Genomic DNA, 26,401 nt, shown 5'->3' with positions numbered 1-26,401 from the left:
AGACAACCCTTTCCTTGCAGTAACCATATGTCGTAAATATGAAGGGAAGGGTAAATACCTTTAAAAGCCCTCCTGGCCAGAGGAAAAACCCTTTCACCTATAAAGAGTTAAGAAGCTAGGATAATCTCGCTGGCACCTGACCCAAATGACCAATGAGGATACAAGATACTTTCAAAGCTGGAGGGGGGGAAGAAACAAAGGCTCTCTCTGGCTGTGTGATGCTTTTGCCGGGAACAGAAAAGGAATGGAGTCTTAGAATTTAGTAAGTAATCTAGCTAGATATGCATTAGATTCTGTTTTGTTTAAATGGTTGATAAAATAAGCTGTGCTGAATGGAATGTATATTCCTGTTTTGCGTCTTTTTGTAACTTAAGGTTTTGCCTAGAAGGATTCTCTGTGTTTTGAATCTGATTACCCTGTAAGGTATTTACCATCCTGATTTTACAGAGATGATTCTTTTACTTTTTTTCTTCAATTAAAATTCTTCTTTTAAGAACCTGATTGCTTTTTTCATTTTTCTTAAGATCCAAGGGTTTGGCTCTATGTTCGCCTATGCAAATTGGTGAGGATTTTTATCAAGCCTTCCCCAGGAAAGGGGGTGTAGGGTTTGGGGAGGATTTTGTGGAGAAAGACATTTCCCAGCTGGCTCTTTCCCTGTTATATATTTGTTAGACGCTTGGTGGTGGCAGCAATAAAGTCCAAGGGCAAAAGGTAAAATAGTTTATACCTTGAGGAAGCTTTAACCTAAGCTGGTAAAAATAAGCTTAGGGGGTTTTTCATGCAGGTCCCCACATCTGTACCTTAGAGTTCAGAGTGGGGAAGGAACCTTGACACCATACATGACATTATACAATAGCTCGGTTACATGAAAACATAAGTGTATGTGTGATGCTGAGCCAGCAAAGGTTAAGCATCCTGCAGGCTGGTTGAACTAAAATCAAGCTTTCAGGACATATTAGAAAAGTACAGAAATGGTAAAGAGGGCTATTTCTTGTAGATAGTTAGCAAAGCCATATTAAGTAGAATAGAGTTCCTGAAATATAAGCCTGTATTATCAGAGAATCAGAAGTAGATACTAATTTTGTTTGTCCGTGTTTACCTAGATCTTTTTGGATTTTAACAATATGATCTAATTAACCTGTAGATGCTAAACTTCGGTTTCTGTCTGTAATGTTTCATTACTATATTCTATTGATTCAGAGAGCAAAAGGGGATATTAACATTTAGTTGAAACTTGTAGTGTAATAGTATCATTGTCTTTATTTCTCTTTGAAGTTTGTAGTACACTGCCTGTGAACCATTTGAATGGTTAATCACCTTATGCTAATGAAGGCAACTAGTTACCGGTGTGTGCCTAGGAAATAGAGATTTATTTCAGAGCAACAATGTATATTACCTGTTCTTCATCGAAGGAATGCCTGCTCTGATGTCTGCTGTCCAGAGGCTATCAGCCTGCTAGAGAACTATAAAGGAACTATAAAGGAAGCTGATCCTGTTTTATTTTAGATCTGCTTAAACTTTATCAGGGGAGGTTCAAGTCACAAGACAGAGGTCTCAAGGTCTACCCTGGATTGTTCCTCTACACATGGACTGTCTATTGGACTATAACCTATTGAATTGTTTCTAGAAGGACCAGCAGTCTCACCATCTCTGTTATGAAACTGACTTAAGAACTTTATTCATATCTGTATATAATATGATCTTTTAATCATAATAATAATTTTCTATTTTTAAGAAATCTTAGATTAGTTAATAAGAATTGTTTCTAAGTGTGTATTTTGGTAAGATCTGAAATATTCATTGACCTGGTGGGTAATGTATCCAGTCTCTTGGGATTGGTAGAACTTTTATGTATGGTGAATAAGGTTTTAAGTAACTCTCACTATATTAGCCTTGGCTGTCTAGGTGGGAGCCCCAGGGCTGGATTGTTTTAAGGGAGCTGTGTTTTAGCTTCTTGGTAACCAGTAAGGTATTGAAGAAGCTGTTTTGTGATTGGATTTGTGAATCTAATTCTAGAATAAACCACCGATTTGGTGGGATTGTCAGCCCCATTCTTTGCAGTTTTCCCTTATTGAGCATTCTCAGTATAGCCCCTCCAGCAACCATGGTCACAGCATGTTGAGTGATGTACTTCAGACATGCAGATTCATAGTGGAGGTTTTATCAAAGATGATAGCACTGGAGCTGGTCAGGAAAAAAAAGTGTTGCAAAGTATTTTTTTAAAATATTTACCTGTTTTTATTTTGGACTTTGAAATTTTTCAACCACCACTGTAGTTCATTGAAAAATGTAAGTAAATTTAGCTAAAATGTTGTTCAAAATTGTCCAGATTTTTTTTTTAATTTCAAACTTTCATCAAAAGTTGAAAGATTTCTACAAACTCTCAACAGTGCCATCTCTAGTATATGATGAAACAAATCTAAAACAGGACAATATTAAGGAAACTAGAAAATCTCACTTTAATTAAATGGATTTGGATGCTTAGATACAACCCTTTATTTTGTATCTACAATGTTTATTTCCTCTGCCCTCATTGTTGCACTCTGCATTTATTAGTCCTCTTGTTGCCTTTGGTGCCTTCTGATCAAATCTTTCTAGGTCCTTTTGCTGTTCATTTAATCCTTGAAGGCCCCAGATTGCTGTCTGAATAGCATTGCTGTGGCCTTGCACTCTATCCCTAAAGAACTGCTAAAAAGGTGTGAAAAACAAAACTGTTCTCTTTGTCCCCTGTAATGGAAAGTTGTGGCCTGTAGTGACCTCTCTTTCCCAGCCAATTAAGGAGCAACCAGTGCTTCCAAAGGGGGCTCCCTGTTGTGTCTGCATTGAAGATGAGGTCACAATAGGTCAGGGAGGGGAGAGTTCCTGAGAGCAGAGATCCAGCCTTCAGGCTCTTTTGAACTCAGAGTTATGTGGTGCAGAACAAGAAAAGAATACATTAAACAGCTCAGATTTTTTTTTAGTTTTCCTACCCATATGAGGTGCCTTGAAAAGGAACTTAAATTACTTAAATCATAATGGCCACTTAAAAATAAAAGCAGACACAGTCATAGTTTAACTATTTCAAAGAAGCAGCTATCTGTGTTTGGTATGGCTTGTGTGCCTGGCTGTTTAGTCTTTCGGGGCTCATCAGCTTCTGCTTAGCTTTCTTGGCATCCAAGCAAGGTCTGTTACTGAAGCTGCAAAGAGCTTCATTTTTGAGTCAATGGGAGTGAAGAGCCATGCTTAAATAGTAAAAAGAAAAGGAGTACCCGTGGCACCTTAGAGACTAACAAATTTATTAGAGCATAAGCTTTCGTGAGCTACAGCTCACTTCATCGGAAGTGAGCTGTAGCTCACAAAAGCTTATGCTCTAATAAATTTGTTAGTCTCTAAGGTGCCACGGGTACTCCTTTTCTTTTTGCGAATACAGACTAACACGGCTGCTACTCTGAAACCTATGCTTAAATAGTGTGGCTGGATAACTTTATGACCATAACATTTGCAATTAGGCAAACTAAGGCTATGGTAATCAATTCTCATTCTTCAAAGAAGAGATTGAAGTTGAAAGGCAAGAGGAAAGAGATATAAAATTCTGGAAATTGCCCACTCCCCATTCTACCTCTCTGGTCACTGCTGACTCTCTTTTGACTTTTCTCCTCATTCATTTGAAACCTTGGGATATAACCAGGGTAATTGATGGAAATTATGTGAAGGAAATTTTAGTCTGGGAAAATTTCCGAAAAGCTGCTTAGAAGGGGAAAGATCTGTTTAGATTTTGGAATAGTCTCTTGTGAGAAGTGGTGGAAACTTTTATCATTTAGGCTATTTATGCAACTGGTCCGGATAAATCACTAGAAAATGTTCCTGACACAATACCCGAAATTCTGTTTGCTGGAAGCTGGGAATGAGTGAAAGGGGACGGGTCACTTGATGATTACCTGTTCTGTTCATTCCCTCTGGGGCACCTGGCATTGGCCACTGTCGGAAGACTGGGCTAGATGGACCTTTGGTCTGACCCAGTAGGGCCATTCTTATGTTCTTATGTACCCGCCCACCTTTTGTTTGTCTCTGAATTCTTCTGCCTTCATTTCTGTCCGTTGTGTCCACATCCACACATATATCCATTGTATGGCTGTGTATATAGACCTCCACTTTCTATGTACATGCGGCTTCTTAATTACCATCTGGAGAACAGAAAACCAGTCTCCGCACCCTAATTTCTCCGCCACTTTGAAAGTGTCATTAACATCATCAATCACGCTATCAGTTCTGATGGCAATGCATTCCAATACACAGCCTAGAGATTACAAGGGTGTGTGAGTGACCTGAGAAGTGGATCACCGGACTATGAAAGCATCGAACTTTGTCCCTTGCATGTCTTCCTGCATGATAGTACCACACACCATGGAAAGTTTTCCTGTCTCTATAGAGTCTTGTAAACAGAGGTATTAACGGTTGTATCTGAAAGGGCTTTTCCAGAGCTCCGGGTTAAATGCTGTGTAATTCAGAGCTCTCTCCAGAGCTTATTCAGCTCAGCATTGGCAGCAGGCATCTTTCATGGAAATTGGCTTAAATACAATGTCAACCCAAGAACATCCATTTAAAAACACACGCTGAGTAGCTAGTTGGGCACATTTGTCTCTGCTGACCCAGAATGGAATTCATGTTTTGTCATCTCTGTATCTCTATTGTCAATATTTGCCTTGGAATAATGAGCTCTTTTGTTTACTAGTTATTGGTCATGGATACTGCATTTTCACTGCACTGCTTCTACTTAAGAAAAGGCCGTAAATCTGGATCTGATTAGAAGTCATTTGTTAACTGATAATCGGGGAAATCCCTAGTGCATTTTTAACTAATTAGATTAATTATGCCTCATTTACATTGAGAAAAATCATGGTTAAAGTCACTCAGAAGAGAAGAGGAGGCAAAAAGGGGGTGGAGGAGACGGGCAACAGTGTAGCCTTGATTAACACTGCTCAAGCTATGGTTTCACACATTGTCTGTCTAAGCAATGCATTTCACTCAGAATAGGCCATGTTAATGATTAATGGTAGACTAATGATCTAATGTTTGGAAGCTACCTAATTAATTGAGAATATTGCTATAATGGAAGTTCTAAAAGTAGGCATCAGGCACACAGTTTTTGCAGACTATCGGAATGGGTTTATCAGCAGTAAACACAACTAGGATGTATTAGGTAAGCTCTTTTCTCCAGAAATAGAGAGCAGGGATCATTCTGACTCTTGCTGAGCTATTTTTATAACTTGAGTAAAACTTTCTAAAATTTTGACATGCTGGTTAGTTTTGTCCATTTATAACAGTGCCACATTTTCATAGAAATTAGATATAGACCTGAACAGCAGGGAGGCATAGTATAAACATACTATCATGGCAAGATTGTCCCCTTCAGTGTGTATACCAGTGATTGTTGCCCAAACTACTTTTAAATGTCCCAAACAAAGGGGGTTTCCACCACTTGCTTTCTGAGATTATCTACAGGCTCATGGAGTTCACTGTTAGGAATCGTTTTGTTTAGGTGGTGCTTTGACATTCAGCCTAAATTTTCCTTTGCTTAACTTGTGTAGTTTTTCTTTACTTAATTATTATTTAACTATGCTCCCTTGGATTATGCTAAACAATTCTTACCCCTTCTTGATGTTTACTTTTAAATACTTGTAGACAGATTCCTTATTCCTCTTATTCTCTGTTTGGTCAAACTATATGTATTTGATGCTGTTAATCTTTCCTCATATATCCTACATTTCAGTCTCAAGATCTTTTTGTTGCTGTTCTCTGAATTTCTTTCAATTTTACAACTTTCTGGTATTGCAATATTCAAAGTTTCTCTCTTCCCTACTCCCTTCACAAAAGCCTAATAAAATGGTATGTCTTCAAGATCCACAGACACAGGGCCTGTCAGACCAAGCAGGGACCACATTGCAGTTCAGGGTCTTTTACCAAAAACACCAGTACCTCCCAGTGCAAGTAGGAGACTAGTAGTTCAGACTGTTCAACTGCATTGGTACCACAGAAGCAGAGAAGCAGTCTCCCACGTAGCCAGGCCCCAGACCATATAAGGACTTAATGCTGAATCCTGAAATGGGCCAAGCACTCTGGCCCTGATCCAGCAAGTCACATAAGCACATGCTTAGCTGCCCATATGTTTCAAGTTAAGCACATGTAAAGTGCTGCTGTGACAGTTGCTCTGCTGGCCGACATGCTGGGGACCTTTAGAGCTAAAAGTGTGAGCTGCTACAGCTTAAGCTAAAGAGCCATGGCTGTGTAGGTGGGGGCTATAACAACTCATACTCTCTGGGACCAGCACACATGCTCCTCAGTGGATTACACTGTGCTGGATCAGGGCCTGAATATTCAGCACTTTGCGAGATCACTTCTGGACTTCTGCCCTGTGTGGAGCATATGACAGTTATCCAGTCTATCGGCAATAAAGATATAGATAAATAGTGAGGCCCACATCCAAAAGAAAAGGCTACAACCTTCGGCTAATAGCTGTCAGAAAACAGAACTGGTGAAATGTTGGGCCTGCCAGCCTTGACAGTGTTCCTTCAAAGTAGGTGAAATATTAGGCCCTATCTCGTTGTCTTTACTTCAACATATTAATTGACTGGGAATTTTGTCTGAGTAAAGAGGACAAGTTTAAATGTTCAGCATCTCAAACTACCTGATGAGTTCCTTTTTCAGTTTTGCAGGTGACCTGAAATAAACTGTTTAACTGAGGCTTTTATATCAAGATTATGTAGAAATCATTCTAATTAAAAGCTTGACAGGCAGGAGCGCTTACGAATTATATCCACCCTCTGGGATGGTCGTAGGAACAAAACATTGCTTTTTCCTCTCTCTTTTGGGGAAAGTGAGATCAAGCCTGGGTTAGACAATAGAGAGGAGACTAAACATTAGGAACACACATCCAGCGAACATTTTCAGTTGATGTATTGCATTAGGGACGATCCCTGATGCAACTCTGTCCTGAAGCATGTAAAATGGAGTAAATTTAAGTCCCAGAGATCTGACTACTCCTGGAACAGGGAAATATAGAGGTATGGAATAAAAACAATTCTGCAGATTCTGGAGTGAAACTCACCCATATGCAGAGGGCCAGCACAAGGCTTATGCACCACTTAAGTCCCGCTTAAGCTTTATTTTGAGGAATTAGAGTTGGACTTCAGTGGTAAGTGGCTTTTATGATGACCTTGTTGTGCTGGGATGAATGTATGCAGTATGACAATCAGAAGAAATAACTTGCACTAAAATTGTGACATACCAGCCTCAGTTTTCCTTGGTTTTCTTAACTTTGGCTATAATTAAATAGATGGCTGTGGGGGGGAACAACACTCTTTTCCTTTCTCTCTGCTGTTCGCTGCAGTAAAGAATCAGCCATTTTGGGTGTTCCTCTGACTCTATACATACTCTGGGTATTAAGTTTAGCAGTTCCAGCTGGATAACCCACTGACACATCTGTCTTTTAAATCCTTGCTTACTTTTGAAGATCCCTTGTGAAGAGGAGGAGCCTGAACAGTCCTGAAGTCTCATATCACTGGTGAAGGTTAATCAGATAAACATGATAATTTCAACTGAAAATCAGTGTTTAAAAATGTAATTATTGCCTAACCCTAGGATACACTGACTGTATATGTTAGCCATTTCTCCAGCTAAAAAGCAGCATCCTTAGAGGTTTTTAAGGCCTGGCTTGACAAAGCCCTGGGTGGGAAGATTTAGTTCGGGTTGGTCCTGCTTTGAGCAGGAGATTGGCCTAGATGACCTCCTGAGGTCTCTTCCAACCCTCATCTTCTATGATTCTATGAAGTTGGCTGTTTTTTTGTTTTGTTTTTAAATCTTCACAGATTAAGGGCTTGGCTACACTTGTGAGTTACAGCACAATAAAGGAGCCCCGGGCGCCCTAGCTCACTCCCCGTCCACACTGGCAAGGCATGTATAGTGCTCTGTCTCCGTGGCTACAGCGCTGCTGGTACTCCACCTCTGCGAGTAGAATAACGTTTACTGTGCCACCGCTGGAGCACCACGTCGCCAGTGTGGACACCCTGGTCTGTTACTGTGCTGTGATTGGCCTCCAGAAGTATCCCACAATGCCTATTCTAGCCAATCTGGTCATCATTTTGAACTCTACTGCCCTGCGCTCAGGTGATCAACCATCAGACCCGCCCTTTACATTCTCTGGGAATTTTGAAAATCCACTTCCTGTTTGCTTAGCCAGGAGTGGAGTGCTCTCAGTGAATCTTTCCAGGTGATTATACCTCCCCGCACCAGACGATCCCCAGTATGGAGCAATGACAAGGTGCTGGACCTCATCAGTGTTTGGGGGGAGGAAGCTGTCCAGTCCCAGCTGCGCTCCAGCCGCAGGAATTATGATATCTTTGGGCAGATATCAAGGGCCATGCTAGAAAGGGGCCATGACCGGGATGCACTGCAGTGCAGGGTTAAAGTGAAGGAGCTGGGGAGTGCCTACCACAAAGCCCACAAGGCAAACAGCCACTCCGGTGCTGCCCCCATGACCTGCCGTTTTTACAAAGAGCTGGATGCTATACTTGGGGCGACCCTACCTGCATGCCAACTACCACCATGGACACCTCAGAGGCCAGTGCAACAAGTCAGGAGGAGAAGCAGCAAAGCGGGAGTGAGGGTGCTCCAGCGGAGGAAGACACCCCGGAATCCTTAGATGCATGCAGCCAGGAGCTGTACTCAAGCCAGGAGGAAGGTAGCCAGTCACGGTGGCCGGTGCTTAGGAAAGGACAAACACATGAGGAGGTTCTCGGTAAGCAGCTTTTATTTTGGGAAGGAAGTTGTTTGGTGCGGGCTCTTGGAGCAAGGAGGGTTAGGGCTGCATGCATGCCTAGATGTGGAATAGGGTGTTGATGTGCTCTCTCACATCACGGTAATCAGCCTCAGTGATCTCTTCAAAGGTCTCATCCAGAACTTGGGCAATGTGCTTGCACAGGTTTCTTGGGAGAGCCACTGTTGTCCTCGTCCCAGTAAGGCTAACTTGTCTGTGCCACTGTGCCGGGTTGGGTGGCGGGACCATTGCTGCACACAGGCAAGCTGCATATGGGCCAGGGTGGAAGCCACATTGCAGTAGAAGACCCTCCCTTGCTTCCCTAGACACCCTCAGCAGCAAGATATCTTCCAGAATGAACTCCTGTGGAAAATATGGGGACAGTGTTCAGTATGGGGCCCCCTGCAGCTGTTGGCTCTCCCCAAGGCACAGAAATCCAGAGGACAGTATGGCCCTGAAACAATCAGTCACACTTGACCTTGTGCTTACTCACCGTTTTGGGGCTCCTGTGGGTTATGTGCGCTCGCTTTGGAACAGGCAAATTATGCTATTGTGTAGACTCTGCTTGCCCTTGAGTATGGGGGAATCATTGCTCTGTCTGGTGTGAACAATGCTGCCTCTGTTAAGTGTTGCATTTTGCCTTTACAGATGCAGCCTTGAGATCTCAGCTGTCCGTGTTATCACCGGCCGAGAGGCTGCAAAGAATCAGGAAGAGGCCACATAGAAGCAAAGAGGACCCGCTGCATGAAGTCATGCAACATTCAACTAATGAAAATAAAAAAGTGCAGGAGTGGCAGGAGAGTGAAAGGAGGGTCCGCCAGCAGAATGCAGATCACAGGCACCAAAGCACAGAGCAGCTGATACGCATCATGGAGCGCTAAGCAGACTTGATCCAGGCGCTCATAGCTATGCAGGCGGAGCACTACCGCGCCCACCCCCACCCTGCAGCCCTTGTCCCAAAATTCTTTCTCTTGTGCCACCATGTCACCTCCAAACCACTTTCCCCAACATTCGGGTTCTTACCGCCACCCGCTGCCTTCAACACCTTTAGCTTCACAACCCAGCCCTGAAAACTATGACCTTTACCCACTGCACTCAACCCCCATCACCATGCAGTATAGCCATCCTGAAGTGCAGCACTCATTGCACCGCACTCCAGACAGGACATACGCAAATCTGTGATTGTACCGTTCCCTACCCCACCCCCTTGCCCTTTATGTTTCCCAAGCAGTAGTGTTGTGTTTCTTTCAATAAATGGATTTTTTGGCTTTGAAAACATTCTTTATTATTGCATAACATAAAAGAAACCTTAGCCCAGGAAAGCAACAGGCACTGCAAGTCAGTGTATCATATGTAGCAAACACAGATTCCTACCACACTTCACTCCGTGCAGGGCACCACACCAGACATTACTGTTGGTTTTCAGCCTCAAATTGCTCCCTCAAGGCATCCCTAATCCTTGCAGCCTCGCACTGGGCCCCTCTAATAGACCTGCTCTCTGACTGTTCAAATTCAGCCTTCAGGTGTTGAACCTCCTGTCATAAATATAAAGGGAAGGGTAAACATCTTTCTGTATACAGAACTATAAAATCCCTCCTGGCCAGAGGCAAAACCCTTTCACCTGAAAAGGGTTAAGAAGCTAAAATAACCTCGCTGGCACCTGACCAAAATGACCAATGAGGAGACAAGATACTTTCAAAGCTGGAGAGGGTCTGTCTGTCTGTGTGATGCTTTTGCCGGGAACAGAAAAGGAAAGGAGTCTTAGAACTTAGTAAGTAATCTAGCTAGATATGCGTTAGATTTCTGTTTTGTTTAAATGGCTGATAAAATAGCTGTGCTGAATGGAATGTATATTCCTGTTTTGTGTCTTTTTGTAACTTAAGGTTATGCCTAGAGGGATTTTCTATGTTTTGAATCTGATTACCCTGTAAGGTATTTACCATCCTGATTTTACAGAGGTGATCCTTTTACTTTTTCTTTAATTAAAATTCTTCTTTTAAGAATTTTTTCATTGTTCTTAAGATCCAAGGGTTTGGGTCTGTGTTCACCTATACAAATTGGTGAGGATTTTTATCGAGCCTTCCCCAGGAAAGGGGGTGTAGGGCTTGGGGGGATATTTGGGGGGGGGAAGACGTTCTTTGTTTAACACGCTTGGTGGTGGCAGCATAGGGTTCAAGGACAAGGCAAAGTTTGTACCTTGAGGAAGTTTTTAACCTAAGCTGGTAAGAATAAGCTTAAGGGTCTTTCATGCAGGTCCCCACATCTGTATCCTAGAGTTCAGAGTGGGGAAGGAACCTTGACAATCCGAATTCCATGTCTGAGTGAATCTTTCACCCTTCCCTTCACAAATGTTATGGAGGATACAGCACATGGATATAACTGTGGGGATTCTGTTATCGGCCAGGTCCAGCTTCCCATACAGAGAGCGCCAGCAACCCTTTAAATGGCCAAAAGCACGCTCCACAGTCATTCTGCACCGGCTCAGCCTGTTGTTGAACCACTCCTTGCTGCTGTCAAGGCTCCCTGTGCAGGGTTTCATGAGCCATGGCATCAAAGGGTAAGTGGGGTCTCCAAGGATCACAATGGGCATTTCGACTTCCCCTACGGTGATCTTCTGGTCTGGGAAAAAAGTCCCGGCTTGCAGCTTCCTGAACAGGCCAGTGTTACAAAAGATGCATGACTGGACCAGCCTGTGTTAATGTCAATGAAATGCCCACAGTGATCCACAAGCATCTGGAGAACCATAGAGAAATAGCCCTTCCGATTAATGTACTTGGAGGCTAGGTGGGCTGGTGCCAGAATTGGAATATGCCCCTCCACAGTTAGGGAAACCTATTTTTGCAAAGCCAACCGCAATGCCATGCCCGTTACCGGGAGTCACGGCTCTTCTGAGCAGGATGCAATTAATGGCCCTGCAAACTTGCATCAACACGATTGCAGCGGTCAACTTCCCCACTCCAAACTGGTTAGCGACCGATCGGTAGCTGTCTGGAGTTGCCAGCTTCCAGATTGCATTAGCCACCCGCTTCTCCACCATCAGGGAAGCTCTCAATCTCGTGTCCTTGTGCCGCAGGGTGGGGGCGAGCTCCTCACACAGTCCCATGAAAGTGGCTTTTCTCATCTGAAAGTTCTGCAGCCACTGCTCATCATCCCAGACTTGCATGACGATCTGATCCCACCACTCAGTGCTTATTTCCGGAGTCCAAAAGTGGCGTTCCACGGTGATGAGCATGTCCATGATTGCCACAAGCAAACTCGTATCATTTGTGTTACTCAAGTCGATATCGTCGGAGTCCTCACTGTCACTTTGGATCTTAAGGAGTAACTTGACTGCCAAGCGTGACGTGCTGGTGAGACTCATCATATTTCTCAGCAGTTTGGGCTCCATTCCCTCAGACTGAAAGGGAAGACAGAGTGCACAGTACAAAAACCGTTGAAAGATGGAGCCAAATGTGGACAGAAGCAAAGGGAATGCTGGGATGCGAACTGATGCATTACGGGGCGTTGGGACAGGACACAGAATGCCCTGCCCTCCCCATCCCTTTCCGACAAGCAACAGCGCCAGAATGGGAAGAGGTGCTCTGTGGGATAGCTGCCCACAATGCACCGCTCCCAATGCCACTGCAAATGTGGCCACGCCAGTGCACTTGCAGCTGTCAGTGTGGACAGACTGCAGAGCTTTCCCTACTGCGCTCTACGAAGGCGGGTTTAACTCACAGACTCTACATCTGCAAGTGTAGCCATGTCCTAAGTCTCATTGTCAGACCTTCAGATTCCTTAAATGGGGCAGCAGACTTAGATGAAACAACAGCTCTAGTGATATGATTGATTATCCAGAAGGATTCCAAAGCATTATACTGATTTACAAACTTCCATTTAGACATTGCCTCGCCCTTCATTAAAATGCAATGAATCTTTTGGAGTGAAACACAGCAGTCTGAAGCAATGTTGCACAACAGTTAGGAGAGAAGTTGAAGAATATTATACCTAATGGGAACAACAGGTGGAATTCAGATATGGGCAGAATGTAATTGCACAAACTGGATCATAACATGCTGTGATTCAGATTTCACACTCCTTTTGCATTGGTGTAAATGATTACACAAGAGGCATGACGATGGAGAATCAGGCCTGAGATCTTAAGACCACAAGTGGTCAAGACTTTAGTCTTACAGTACCACTCATCTGAAAGACAGCTCAGTTTTGGTCTCCTCAGGACTTACATACTGGCCCTACACATGTTGTAACATTGAAATGATGCAGACTAAGGCACTTTCTCTATAGACTCTCAAATTACAGGGGGAGATTTTCAAAAGTGCATTAGGCACCCAACTCCCATTGAAACTAAATGGAAATAGAGCATCGACCTCACATAGGTGCCTTTAAAAATCTTGCCCATTTTGGAGACTTTGTATAGGGTTTTATTGTTGTAAAGAACAGTGACTCAATATATGATACTTTGGAAATGATTTACAGCTGTAAACCCAGTTTCCATAGCTAAAGCACTGCTCCCAACATATACCTAGTAACTGTACAATTTGGAAAAATAAAACATCATCCTTATGTCCATACTCTTGTTAACTCGCTCATTTGGGAATGTCTTGTTTATTAAGGCCATACAGCAATATGTCGAAGAAAAGAGACATAGCAGACAAACACGCTGCTTTAGAGAGAAGGCAGATCATATCCTGATCACTGCTATATTGCTGCAAACATGGAGGTGTATCTGGATTTGTTGACCAAATAAACAGAAGGATGATCATCCCTTAGTCAGATGACAGAATATTTGCTTCAGTTGCAATTTAATATATTTGTACATCTTTTTATTTAGTGTATGTTTATTTTAAATCAAGTACTTCCTACCCTTCCATAAGCACTAGACAAGTCACAGGTAGGACAGTGTCTATCAAAACAGAGATCATGGTAATAGAAAGAAACACAGCCCCACACCCTTCCTCAATGGACTGGGCAGAAAACCTCTAGTGTAACAAGCAAGGAAAAAAATGATCCTTGAAGTGTGGTTCTGATCTGGTTATAGGTTATACCTCTATGATTTCATAGGTGTTCTCATTATTCTCTCTGTACCCCAAAAGGGCAGAGACATCATCAAGTCCACTAGGGACTTCACTATTGTCAATTTTATGTAAAAAGTGCTCAGATACTACAGTAATGGGTGGCAGTATAAAGCCATAAGAGAAGTTTTATAGTTTGACTAATTTGCAAATCAAAAAACAATTTTAACTGCTAAAACAGCAAACTCGTGTGGAGTTCTGAAAATCAAGCCATGTTCTCTTTGCCTCTTACTTCATCACCAATAACAAAGATTTTGCAGCTAGGATTTACAGTTGTTGGCTATTTTGTTCCTGATGAGAATCAAATCTTCACTCTGCTGATAGCTGTAACACTGCATTTTTCTCAGGCAAGCAAACCCCTGTTATTCAAAGACACAGGGAGGAGAACTGTAGAGTGGGAAAGGTGCTAATTTTGTTAGCACTTTTCTGACCATAAGTGTACTTTAAAGGATCGTTCATTTTTTTCACTTATTTTTAAGGTGGATTTTGGACAATTAAAATACTGTTTTTGTGCATCTACTTTTTGAGGTCTCAGGAAAGCAGGATGTAAATGCAAAATATAGTTTATGCTGAGCCCACTTGTCTCTGAGATCTGCAGGAAGAGGAACCCCTCCATGCAAAAGGGTAGGCAGTGGTCAGCCACTTCCCCAGTACTGACTCCTCTTCTCCAGATATCATGGATGTCTCTTTGTGGGACTGGGAATACACGAACTGTGAGAGGGAATCAGCAGGCAGTGACAGAGGGTGAGCTGGGCGTAGTATGGTGCACGTTGTCTCCCTCCTCCCCTCAAACTCTTTGTAGAATCAGCAGGAAAGCTAACAGAGCCTAATGCTGCTTTAACTTTCCCACTCCACACCTTACCCTCATTCCCCACCTGTTCATATAAGGTTCTAGGGTGAGCCGCCAGTGGAGGAAGTCCTGGCAATGCAGCTTCATTGGTGCCATGCTAGCCTGATTGTATGTAGGGGGTTGCAGAGCTACTGTGGAGGCATGGGACCTCCTTTGGATTCCCCAGGAGACATGGAATGCTGAGAGGAGCCTTTGTTCATTCTTCAGCAGAGCAACTCATCCCCTCCTCAAATTTTTGGGAGGGCACTCTCTCTCTCAGGTTTTTCTATGGGAGGGGACAATCAGGTCCATTATTATTTGTCTGCCTACGTGCCCCAATAAAGAACCTCCTACCACTATGACATCTGGAAGTATCAGTCATTCTCGGTCATGTTCACTTCATCAACTGATGCAAATATAGCAAATGGGCTGTTAATCAAGGTGCTATTGTCATCAATAGGAATGATAGCAATAGTCCATGACTCAGTAGCTGATCATTGTGTTTGTGCTTCTAGGTCTTTGACAGAGTCCGGGAAGATTGCCCTAACTTCCAGGAGAAGATTAAGCCTATTAATGCAGAACTCACTCAGCCAAATCTGGCCATCAGCACCAAGGACTCGCAGGAGCTCCTGTCCCGGGTCAATGTTATCTTCCACTGTGCAGCAACTGTTCGCTTTGATGAGCCTCTAAAGTATGTCCCTTGTTCTCTGCTGTTTGCATTTATTAAGTAGAACTTAGCTTCTTACTGGGACACACAAAATATGAGAGACCATTATTGTAATTTCTTGTACAATTATAGTAATAATTCCCTGGTGTGTTTTCAAACTGCACATAAATTCTGGATTGGATATACAATTTAAAGAGCTCAAATTATTGACTGCCTAAAATATCATGTACGTCAGAACTTAAAAAAAACATACACACACACACACACACACACATCAAGATTGAGGTACTGTGGCATTGCTACATGGAGCCCAGGACCGGAATAAAAGGGAGTTCTGCAAATTAGGATTGCAGTGCACTGGCAGAGTTGGGTGCGGCCCCAGAACTGGAACAGCAGACGTGTTCTATGGGTCAGGACTGAGATGTTTTGGCAGGGCTACATGGAAGGAGTGCTAAGTGAGTCTACACTGTCTTTGACTCTACAGCCAATGTTATTGGTCCAACTTTTTCACTAAAGGTAACTCAAGGAGGGAAATGATATATTTTTGAAGCAGCATATTTTAAATAGCAAATCACAAGGTACCGTAATGTTTTAAAATATTCATCCAGCTTTGAAAATGTTGCCTTCATTGTAATGAGGCATTTTAAAAAGGTGGTCTGTTACTTAGGGGATTTCCTTGAGAAGCACTTGGTTTGTTCATTGTCACATATAAATGAAAGAGTTCCTAGCACAATGGGGTCTGAATTGTGATTGGTCCCATTGAGCCCGACTTTAATAATGATAATGATCTGATTGTGGTCATAGATACAGGCCCCAAAAGAATTTCATTAATGACAATTATAATATCCCTCTCTGAGACGTTACATTGATTGTCTCCATATTGCTCAATATGAGGGGTTTTTTCACTTATTATTACTGTAACTATTTTTAGTTAATCACCACAGGGATGGGGGGAATTTCTCCCAGAGCATTGTATAAATGTGGTACGTATTTTTTGCCTTCCTCTGAAACATGAGGGGTGAGTTGCTGCTATGGGCAAGATAGTGGATTTCATGACTGTTGATTCAACATAGCATGATAGATTGAATGTTCTTGTGTTTCAAAATCAAAACCCTTAAAATGAGATTATAGATAGAACTAGGTGAATTTTTTCAGCCAAAACTTTTTTATTTAAAAAAAAAAAAAAAGTGTATTTGGCAACACTGAAAAAATGTTTTGCAAGTTCATGTTGGTTTCATCAAATTGTTCACATCAAGGAGCGGGGAATATTGAAATATTTTGTTTTTACATTTTTGAAATTAAACATTTTGATTTTTCAATTTGAAATTACTTTTTGATTCAGAATTTCTTTTACTTATATTTTTAAAAGTTTTAAAAGGCTTTAAATCAAAATTAAACATTGCATTTTGAGTCGAACAAATTGTTTTGTTTAACCTGACACAAATTTTTTTCAACTTTTTTATTTGCTGAACATTTTTCAAAAAATCATTTTAATTTCTCCAAAACGTTTTTGTTTTGTTTTGTTCAGAATTGTTAGTGAGCTGAAAAACCTATTATTCACTCTGCTCCAATTAGAGACTAGGTGATATTGTGTGGAATATGCAAAATAAATGAATTTAGATTACTACTTTGGCCAGAAATCATAACTCATGGGTATTTCTGTCCAGTCCAGCTGAATTGATAATGAGTTCTTCTTTTTCCCCTAAAAAACTGAAAGCTCCTCCTGCTGACAAGTTTGCTGAAATCGGCCCCATCTTCCCCAGTGTCTCTGCCTCCTTGGAGGAGGGCACATTTCTTCTAATATGAAGCCTGCAAGCAAGCTCATGTAAAGGGAGCCCACACATCAGTCAGAGCCCATGCAGAAAACCACCAGAACACCTTGAACATATCCTGAGTGTTTCAGGGAGGACCTTCACTCTGGTACCCTTTTTCTCTTCCCCCCAACCTCTTGGAATCACAAATTTTATTACTTGTAACTTTAGCTTCTTCTAGTGTTGTTCCATTGCTTTGGACAAGGCCCCATATATTTATCTGGAATCCCTTGTATGTTGGTATAGCATGTGTCTTTCAAGACCAGATATGAGACAATGTTGAATGGAGTTAAAAAGTCAATAAGAACAACACTTCATGTCCTTCTGTTTAAATACTTGTATTTTTCTTGAGGTGGAATGATTGTTCATCAAACATGCTAGCAAGGATGTGCTGTCAGTTTTAATTTCCAAAATAAATTAAAGAGGAACTTTTGCCTCCAGTCTATTGGATTGGGTAGAAATACCCCTGAGTTAAAATTTTTGGACCAGAGTAGTGGACCAATAGTAGAAGAATCCAGCACTACAGGTTTGAAAACTAATTTTGCCTCTTGCATCTGATTTAAGCTTCCTCTTCTGCTGTACTATTTTCCTCACTGTGGAGGTTTGCCTCTCAGGAGAGATTTGCAGTGTATGTAGTTTTAATACATTCATCCCCTGTGAACCCCTTTTGTTTGTTTTCTCTCCCCTTGTTTAGACATGCCCTGCTGTTGAATGTCATGGGCACACAACAGCTCTTACTGCTGGCCCGGCAGATGCAGAAGCTCGAGGCTTTTATCCACATTTCCACTGCCTATGCAAATTGTAATCGGAGAAATATAGATGAAGTCATCTACCCACCACCTGTTGAGACCAAGAAGCTCTGCGACTTAGTGGAGTAAGTAGAAACAGACACAGCTTTCCTTCCTGATGCTGGTGTGATGCACCATCTTTGTAGAAAACCTGTGACTGAATTGTTCACACACCTATGCTATGGAATGTTCCCCCAGACCAGTTATAGTTGCAGTGCCCTTCACATTTGCACATCAGCTAACAGTGCTGGGAAATGGGTGTGTAACAGAAGAAGGAGACAAAGGGAGGTGGTAACTTGGATTCCAAGTATCTTCAAGAGATCAATTTTCAAAACATTGATTGGAGGAATCATTCCTACATGCTTGTATCCAATAATGTTAGCATTTTTGGTCTTGTCCTTTAATCTATTTTTATTCATATTTTCTGGAAATATTAACAATATAGACATAACCTCTGAGTCTTTATTTGGAGGTCTCTTAAAGTCACATTAGATTGTCATTTGGATTGACCTTCCAACTGTATTTTGATTTCATTTTGAATGGGAAAGAATTAGCAAATAAAATGATCCATATGTGTCAATCCTATTATTTCAGATGTTTTTCCAGTTTTTATTTATAGACTCTTGTGACTCTTTATGGTCCAGCATGGAGTCAGTTGAAGGTGCTTGTTAGTGTTAGTGAGAACGACGCAGTGCTTCTTCCTTTTCTAAGTCCCAGCGCTCTTGTTCCCTCAATAAGAGATGTAACATTTTAGAAAGTGAGCGTGATTCATCGTTGCATTACTCCTGTTGTCACTCAGTGTGACTCCACTTATTTCAATGCAGTCCCAAATAGTGTCAAACTGGAGTGAATCAGACGCACTGTTTCAGAAAGAGATTTAAAATGATGATGCCTCATTCTAACCCTGCAAGAATCCCAGCCCAGACTGCTGAGTTTAGCTCTTTCTAATGGTTTCTTTCCAACTGCTTTCTCCCCATGTATGAGCTGTGCATCTGCAGGGCCAGGTTCATTCTGTATTGAAAATCACAGCTCAGCTGGAGAATTCAGTAAATCTGCAGGACAACAGAAGTGTTTATTTAACTGAGTTTGTTGAATAGATGGATAATTAGAAAGAAAAACAACACCTGCTGACAGGGATTCCAGGGAAGCCTTCTCCTGAGAAGAACTAAACTTCCCCATGGAAGTTTGTTCTCTTTTCCTTTTTCTTTTCAGATAATTTTCCATTTGCATGACATTAACTTTAACTCTGCCAACCATTAGCTCAGAATGCAGGTGTGAGCCTTCTTGTCCTTCAGACTTCTTCAGAGATGGGCATAAGCTGTATCTGCTGGCTTTTTCTCTGAGAGAAGAACAGAATTTGGCTTTTCTCTTGAATCCCATGTTGCCAAAATAAATGATTGCACTCTCTGAGTGCTAACTGGAAAATGTAATGTCAAATATTGTTCTGTCTTTGATTTTTCTCTAGCAGCCCAGAGTCTTGAGTATAGTTCTCCCCAGCCAGTATATGGAGCCAGAATAACTTAAAAAGTCTTTTAATGAATCAGGATTTCCCACCTTCCCCACTTACAAAAAGGGGTTTGCCAGATTGCAGAGTTCAGTTCTCTGTCACTAGCAAGTGCTGACTCAGAAAAAAGACTTGAGCAAAGAACACTATGAGCCTCCGAAAGCGGCAGGGATTTCAGACAATATGCCTCTATCACAGGCTCCAGGTTTTATAGGCAAAGGAAGTAATCAGGAAAGCCTCAGAGAGTTACGGGGTGAGGCACTAGCTCTTCTCTGCTCTTCTGTATGTTTGCCTCAGCAGCATGTACAGCTGTCAACTCTTGGTCACCACATGGTTTGGTTTTTTGTTTGTTTGTTTGCTTACTTGCTTGTCTTACACTTTCTCATGGTTTCCTGAACTCTGGCGGCATTCTTGTGAATGTTGTCCTTGCTCAACAGGTTTACTATCTTCCATTGCTTTCAGTGGACTGGAAGCCACAGGCTGCCCTCAGTTAAGATGGCTGCCACTTCCCAGCAGTCTTTGCAGGTGGCATGAAGGCTGCCCATAGTGAAGAGGACCACTCTCTCACATTGTTTTTAAAGGCACTGAAGCTAGGGGGCACTCAGCGAAGATTGCCGGACTCTTGGTTTGGAAAGTAGTCTGGAAACTGTAAGGGTGCAGGAAGGAGACTTATGGGCAGGGGCTGGGGAGGCTGCAGAGGAACATGGGGGAGTAGGAGGGAGAAAGGCAAGATCAGGAACTTGTAATGGGGAAAAGAAAGGAAAATACAAAGGCAGGTGGGGGACAGAAGACTAAGGGAAAATGTGAGGAGCAGAGAACTGGCTGGCGCAGGGAGGAAGACAAAAATGGGTAGGAGGATGGAGGCAGGGGTTATGCTATCAGAATACTTCATTATTCTGTCTTCAGCTAAATAGGAGGAAGTATATCTAAGTGTGGGCACTAGTCCAGAAGGGCTCAAAGAAAGATAATTAATAGGTAAGGAAGTTTTCCCCTTAATCCCTTCCTCCACCCCATATATATCCAAATAATTACATGGATTGTGTCAGCAAAAAGGGGAAAGAAATAGCAAGTTATACTTTGGGCCAGCCAGCTGTGAAAGCATCCCTTCATATCCACATCAAATGTCTATTTGAAAACTGATTTTAAAGCATTCAACTGAACGAGCATCTATATTTTTCTTGTTTCATATGTCTGTATGTCTGAGGCTGGCAATACATTATAATCCTGGCTGTTCACCTGCTGTTCAAGTTCATAGTAGCCAATGCCAGCAGAAACTGGAACAGGTCATTAAGATATACTCTTCTACAGTTGTAGGACATTGGCTGTTATGATTGTAATGGGGATTTTTAAGGCTAATGTGTAAAGAAGCTTCTTAGACCTAATAGGAAAGTAGAATTTTTACAAAGCTATTAAAAGGCATGACCCTACAATCATAGCTAAATAACAGATCCTTTAATGGTCCTCTCGATGACAGATTTAATTTGTATTTATGATTATTTACTCAGCTAGAATGCTTGGTCAGGCTCCAAGCTGTTTCTTTTTCCATTTGTCCTCCTTCTATCTCCCTGATTTCAAATATGATGCTTCTTTAACTGCAACTGAAACTTTAAGATTGATCTGTGGAAACCAAAAGTCACACTTCTAAATACCACCTGGCCAATAGAGGAAACATATAATCTGCTACATCAGGCAAGATTTGCCTTAATCTAAATCTGAACGAAATCCGCTTTGGAGGGTGCGCTGAGGTAAGGAGCACCGCACAGTCTATAAAGTTTGGACCAAAGCAGGGTGCACACTGTCCCTGATTATAATATTATAGGAAATGTAAAAGGAGGTCAGTTCTAATTTATATAAGGGACCATCTTATTAGCTGTAAGTGTAAAATCTTAATACCGAAAGTCACTTTTTCTCAGGGGAAAATGTCCTGTCTGTTTGGTGAAGTGGGAGACAGTGGGCAGCTAACCAGAGCATTTTTCTTTGATTTCATAAGGCACCAACAGCAGTGAGGAAAAGCAGTTTCTATATGAATTAGCCTTTCAAAACCGCGAATGTAGGTCACAGAAAATGTAGGGCAGTGTAAGGCCCTGTTGAATTGTCGGCTCGGTGCTTCCCTGATGGGAACACTGATTAATCATAGCACCGGGAAGTTGGGATACTTGTGAGGGTCTGTGGCACAAACCCCTCAACTATCGCTCAGAACGGCATGGAGGCACACCCAAGATACTGGAGTCATGACAAGGCACTTTAGGTGGGCACTTTGAAAGTATGTATTTAGGGCCATACCAAATTCACGGTCTATTTTGGTCAATTTCACGGTCATTGGGATTTTAAAAATCATAAATTTCATTATTTCAGGTATTTAAATCTGAAATTTCATGGTGTTGTAATTGTAGGGGTTGGACCCAAAAAGGAGTTGTGGGAGGGAGGGTCACAAGGTTTTGTAGGGGGGGTTGCAGTATTGCTATCCTTATTTCTGCGCTGCTGCTGGTGACAGTGCTGTCTTCAGAGCTGGGCAGCTGGAGAGCTGCGGCTGCTGGCTGGGAGCCCAGCTCTGAAGGCAGAGCCACCTTCAGCAGCAGTGCAGAAGAAAAGATGGCATGGTATGGTATTGCCACCCTTACTTCTGCACTGCTGCCTGCAGTGCTGGGCCCTTAGCCAGCAGTCGCCCAGCACAGAAGTAAGGGTGGCAGTACTGCAACCCCCCCCCCAAATAACCTTGTGACCCCCCTGCAACTCCCTTTTTGGTCAAGACTCCCCCAATTTGAGAAACGCTGGTCTCCCCTGTGAAATATGTATAGTATAGGGTAAAAGCACATGAAAGACCAGAATTCACAGGGGGAGACCAGATTTCATGGTCTGTGATGCATTTTTCATGGCCGTGAATTTGGTAGGTCCCTAGATATATTAGATGGACAAGTTGCACCATCTGGTAAATCAGCATTACAGTTTGCCCTGGTACCCCGATGGCTTATTCCCATGGTAGCTCAATTACACTGGGAAAGGAAAGGCAGTATTCGGACCATAGCTATGACTGTAGGCAGGGTTTCTGTTTAAAGCTGAATTTTGCATCATTTCTGAAATTCACATACATGGTCAGAATTGGAACTGGGCAGGAAACTGTTTCCTATCACACAAGAGTTTTTGAGATTTCAACATTTTCTCCCATCCCGATTTAGGATGAAAAGTTGAAATCTTGAAAATTTTCATAAACCAATAATCTGATCTGAAATTTTCCAGGGGTCAGTTGAAATGTTCTGTTTTGATTTTATAGAATTTCACCTTATTTAGTATGAATTAACTATACTTTCAAAATGAACTCATTTTGAACCAGAAAAGGAAACTTTTTGTTTCAGAAATGTTGAAAAGTCTTGTTTTGACCATTTGAAAACTTTTTTTTCACAATCAAGATTAATAAAAAACAACCCTTTCCTGCAAACAGTTTTGGGTTTCACCAATCTGCTATTTCCAATTGGAAAAAAATAACATTTTGTCAGAAGATTCCTGACTGTCTCCTGTCAGAACTGGTTGAAAATCACTGTGCTAGTCCAGAGACAGAATTTGTGGTGCAAATTTGAGCTCATTTGATGAAGTGGTTCTCAAGATATAGCACAGTGGTCACCAACCAGTCGATCGTGATCGACAGGTTGATCCTAAAGGATCTCCCAGGCGATCACGATCTCCGGCGTAGTGTGGCTGTAGCTAAGGCAGACTGCTTGCCTACTCCGGCCCCACACCACTCCCAGAAGCAGCCAGCATAGCCCCATGGCCCCGGGAGGATGCATGGGCCTCCCTCCATGCGCTGCTCCTGCCTGCAAGCACCGTCCCCGCAGTTCCCATTGGCTGGGAGAGCTGTGGGGGCAGTGTTTGCAGAGAGGGGCAGTGTGCAGAGCCACATGCCCTCCACCCCTCCCCTAGGGGCCGCAGAGGTGTGTTGGCCCCTTCCAGGAGCGGTGTGGGGCCAGGGTTGGCAGGGAGCCTGCCTTAGCCTCGCTGCGTCTGCCACCAACCGGGAGCCACCAGAGGTAAGTGCTGCCTGGTAGGAGATTCTGTACCCCAATCCCCTACCCCAGGCTCAGCCCAGAGCACCCTCCCACACTGTGAACCCCTCGGCCCCAGCCCAGAGCCCGCACTCTCTCCTGAATGTCAATCCCCTGCCCCAGCCCGGTGAAAGTGAATGAGGGTAGAGGAGAGTGATCGACAGAGAGAAGGGGGGATGGAGTGAGCGGGTCGGGGCTTTGGGGAAGGGGAAGGAGAAGGGGCAGGGTAGATCCTGGATTGCCCTTAGATTCAAAAAGTGATCTTGGGCGTAAAAAGATTGGAGACCACTGATATAGCACATGCACCCTTCCATTTTCTGCCCCCAAGTGGCCTATTTTTAAGATATCAAGTCTTATCACCTTATTTTATGTAGAGATAGGAGAGAGAAGGAAGTGGTGGAGCATCACTGGAATGTCCCCAGTGAGCTATACTGTCCAGCACAAAGAAAAAGCTCCAAAACTTAATAAAAGGTTATTGGACTTTATTTTTGGTTCTATGGAGTTATGCACTAGACTTCTGTGAACCCTATCTAGATTGCCAGCCCTGTCTGTAGACTTCAGAAACACAGCCAGCTCCCTTCCTCTCTGAACCAAAACACAGGCAGATGACCAAAGTGTTGCTGGTTTGCCAGAGCACAATTTGAACCCAGGGCCTCCATTTTAACAGCAATGACCTCGACTCCAGGAGCAAATTAGTAACTCCTTCAGCTGGTCGTAATAATAGTCTCCTATCTGGACCAGCCAATAGAAGGGAACACATAACATTTATTGAGCCAGCCACTTGCATTCATTCACCTCCATAAAAATATCTTTTGGCAGAGAGGAAAGCAAATATCATTCATCTCCTTTAACAGATGGAGAAATTGAGGACAACAGAGGTTCTACAAAGCCACCTCTGGTACAGCCAAGGTCTCTCAAATAGCAGGCTCAGCTTATCCACTGAGCCACACTTCCTCTCAGAAAAAACGAGCCAAACCTTTGTGCTTGGCTAGAGCAGAACCAAACACATGAATTTTTTATTTTTATTTTTTGTGGTGGTGGGAGCTGGTGGGGAGATTTGGAAAGGGACCCTGCATGCAAACACAGTGATAATGTCAGATATTTGCATAATAAATGCAATTGCAATATCATTGAAGAAGATAATTGTGACATTTTAAACTTTTGTAATGCTGCTAAACTTTTGGTGGAATTAACTTTTACCAAGAGTTTGCATGCATTGCTGGGGACTGTGCTAGCTAATGCATCACTAAACAATGCTGTAAAAGCGGCAAAGAGTCCTGTGTCACCTTACAGACTAACAGTTGTATTGGAGCATAAGCTTTCGTGGGTGTATACCCACTTTGTCAGATGCAGAGAATGCTGGTGCAGCACATCTGTACTGGGGTGAAATCCTGGCTCCATTGTAGTAAATAACAAAGCTCCCAGTTATTCCTTCTTTTGCCTAAAAGTATTCTAGTTGCTGACTTCCCCACTGCAGGTAAGAGTCTTGAAACTATAGGCAGCTGAGTATGCTGACCAATTTGCATAACTTCTTCCTTATTTCATTCATCTGTCTGTGTGGTTTATGTCAACATAATTCTTTTCTTTGTCCCACTAGGTGGCTGGATGAATCTATCATTCAAGAGATCACACCCAAACTGATTGGGGACTGGCCAAACACGTATACATACACCAAAGCCTTGGCAGAGTACCTGGTCCAGCAAGAGAAAGAGCACTTCAACATTGCCATCATCAGGCCATCCATCGTAGGAGCCAGCTGGCATGAGCCTTTTCCAGTAAGCCTGATTACACTCCTTCTTTTAACCGTTTGCCACTGAGTGCTCTCCAGATCCAGCTGAGGCTCCTGCTCTACATCCAGCCTTACTGCCGGGGAGCAACCCCATGTTACAAAGATGCCTGCTGATCATCTTAGAAGTGCTCTCTGGTTCTTCAGGGTCTCCAGGGAGGGCAGTTGGAGATAGGAGCAGGCAGTGTCTGGTGCAGAACTGCAGGACTTGCTCAACATCTCCAGGAAAGATTCACACTTGCAAGGTGAAAAAGGCAATTTAAAATAAAAAACAAATGAATTGGATTTACTGTTGGTGGGAAATGCTGGACTTACAATACTGGAGACTGAAGTCCTATATCCAGAGAGCTTCTACACACTGCCATGCCAGCATATCTCAGCACTTAGCTGGGGGAACAGTCCTAGAGCTCACAGGACAGATCAGGCTCTCCTTCCTGATCTTTATGCTAAGGCAGTCTGCTAGGCCTGCCAGGTAGGGCCATTTATGAGGGTTTTGTGGGTGACATAAAATGACATTCAACAACTCACCAAGCTGAGATGCTCCAGATGCACACTTATGGGGAGTGTTGCAATATTAGGAGTATCCCACATGGAATTGAAGGCAGCTACATTTATACATTGAAATAAATATTCTAGGCCAAATTTACTACTGGCATTAGTAGGTGCAACATGTCCTAGGCTTGCACCTTGGTCATAAAGGTGACATAGTCTACCGTACCTGAGTGGGACCAGGCAAAGCTCAGACATCACCTAGGATCTGAGCCAAAATATCCATCTTGGAAGGACAGAGTGGAGCATAATAATGTCATTCCAAATATTATTGGTTCTAATTAACATTCCCACAAGATGTGACTTTCCTTACTGCAACAGAGTGCTGTTCAAGAGTCCTGATATTCTTTACTGTCTTTGAAAATCAAATAAATTATCTCCAATCTGACCCTTAGACAGGTATGCCACACTGATCATTATAAGCCAGGGGTGATTGCATCAACACCAAGATTACATGGCATTTGGAAAGTCAGATCTGGTACACGTAGTCAAATTATCACCCTAATGTGGTGATCTTTAAAACAAAATTTGACTATATTTGACTATATCATAAACTACAGACAACAC

General features: G+C 42.6%; 1 protein-coding gene across 4 annotated transcripts in view; it reads left to right on the top strand.

The window, feature by feature from the left end:
- The window catches only part of FAR2 (fatty acyl-CoA reductase 2), a 227,128-nt gene that overhangs the window by 146,537 nt on the left and 54,190 nt on the right, over window positions 1–26,401 (top strand). For all 4 annotated transcript variants that reach the window (XM_038387279.2, XM_038387278.2, XM_038387277.2 and 1 more), the window contains 3 exons: window positions 15,208–15,383; window positions 17,865–18,044; window positions 25,097–25,274. In XM_038387279.2, coding sequence (XP_038243207.1) covers window positions 15,208–15,383; window positions 17,865–18,044; window positions 25,097–25,274 — 534 coding nt within the window. The remainder of the gene's footprint in view (window positions 1–15,207; window positions 15,384–17,864; window positions 18,045–25,096; window positions 25,275–26,401) is intronic.

This window comes from Dermochelys coriacea, chromosome 1 (genome assembly GCF_009764565.3).
Source record: "Dermochelys coriacea isolate rDerCor1 chromosome 1, rDerCor1.pri.v4, whole genome shotgun sequence".
Classification (NCBI taxonomy): Eukaryota; Metazoa; Chordata; order Testudines; family Dermochelyidae; genus Dermochelys; species Dermochelys coriacea.
The sequence above is the reverse complement of the archived record's forward strand: the minus strand, read 5'-3'. Positions and strand labels throughout refer to the sequence as shown.